Source organism: Trypanosoma theileri (assembly GCF_002087225.1).
Source record: "Trypanosoma theileri isolate Edinburgh chromosome Unknown TM35_Tth_97_V1, whole genome shotgun sequence".
Taxonomy (NCBI): domain Eukaryota; phylum Euglenozoa; class Kinetoplastea; order Trypanosomatida; family Trypanosomatidae; genus Trypanosoma; species Trypanosoma theileri.
The window spans coordinates 6364-7792 of record NW_021639939.1 but is presented as its reverse complement, the minus strand read 5'-3'; the positions used below and the strand labels follow the sequence as shown (position 1 = coordinate 7792).

General features: G+C 45.0%; 1 protein-coding gene across 1 annotated transcript; it reads left to right on the top strand.

Moving 5' to 3' along the window:
• Positions 1-872: 872 nt before the first annotated feature.
• Positions 873-1427, top strand: TM35_000971000 (putative trans-sialidase; the record flags this gene model as incomplete). Its single annotated transcript, XM_029031563.1, has 1 exon — positions 873-1427. A coding segment is annotated over one exon (555 nt), but the record flags the coding sequence as incomplete, so codon positions are not given.
• Positions 1428-1429: the final 2 nt, after the last annotated feature.

Genomic DNA, 1429 nt, shown 5'->3' with positions numbered 1-1429 from the left:
GCAATGCTCGAGGCTCGTTGTCGGGTTTTGCCCTTTTCTTTTTTTTAAATCCCTCACCCCAAGAAGAGAGAGGAGAGAACACACAACCCCTACAACCCAAGGCGGGCGGCCAACTTGTCAGCGTCTGGTGCGCAACAAGAAGAGAGAGGGGTGGGGGGTGGCTCCCTGGGGTGTTTCACTTATAAAATGAGTGGGATTGGGCATTGAATGTCAACGTGACGAGATTCACCGACGCGCGGGTAAACGGCGGGAGTAACTATGACTCTCTTAAGGTAGCCAAATGCCTCGTCTTCCAATTAGAGACGCGCATGAATGGATTAATGAGATTCCCTCTGTTCCGAGTTACTATCTAGCGAAACGACAGTCAAGGGGACGGACTTGAAGGGCTAAGCGGGGAAAGAAGACCCTGTTGAGTTTGACTCGAGTCTGGCTCTGTGCGGCGGCATCTGAGGTGTAGTATAGGTGGAAGCACAAGCACCAAAGAAATACCACCACTCGGAACGTTGCTTGAACTGAATACAGTCGCATATTCGGAAAAAGTGTGTGTATATATATTTATATCGGTATCAAAAGAAAAGAGTGTAAGAGTGGGCTGAATAAGTATGAAATGGAAAGACTTTTTCAATAATAACTCTTGCACCACAGATTGGTGTTTGCTACTTTGAATGTCACATACTTATTTGTATCTTCCTTCTTTTCACCTGCTTTCTGCAAAAAAAAAAAAAAAATGATTCTTCTAAGAGACAAGAGAATTAATATTTAGACCCATTGTCTTGAAATAACTCAATAAAATACATAGAAATAAACACCCAGATAAAGAGATCAAAGGAGGGACGACACGACATTATCAAGGTATGAGGAAAAATAAGGCAATGTCCTGCAGAATGTTCTTCGCGCTTCTTCTTATTCTGTGCTCAAGCGCCGTCCTCTCTCACGCCATGTCCACAGAAGAGCGCGAGAGAAGCAGAGTCATACTCTTTGAACGAGGAGTGACGGCAGTGCCGTTCGAAGAAGATAATGGGACGACATATCAAAGAAGAGTTCATTCATTCCGTATTCCTTCTCTTGTTGACGTGGATGGTGTGATGGTCGCCATCGGTGACGCCCGTTATAATACGTCTAACGACAACTCCTTTATCGAGACAGTGGTAAAGTACAGCGTAGACGATGGGAAGACGTGGGAAACACAAATTGCAATCCAGAACACTCGTGTGAGTAACGTTTCTCGTGTGGTGGATCCTACAGTCATCGTAAAGGGGAACAAGGTTTACATGCTTCTGGGAAGATACAACAAGTCGACCAATAACTGGAATCAGCACCCCGATGGCAAGGATTGGGAGCCTGTGCTTTCTGTTGGTGAGGTGAAGAAGACAACGATAAATGGCAAGGTGAATGCAACGATTACATGGAACAATCCTGTCTCACTAAA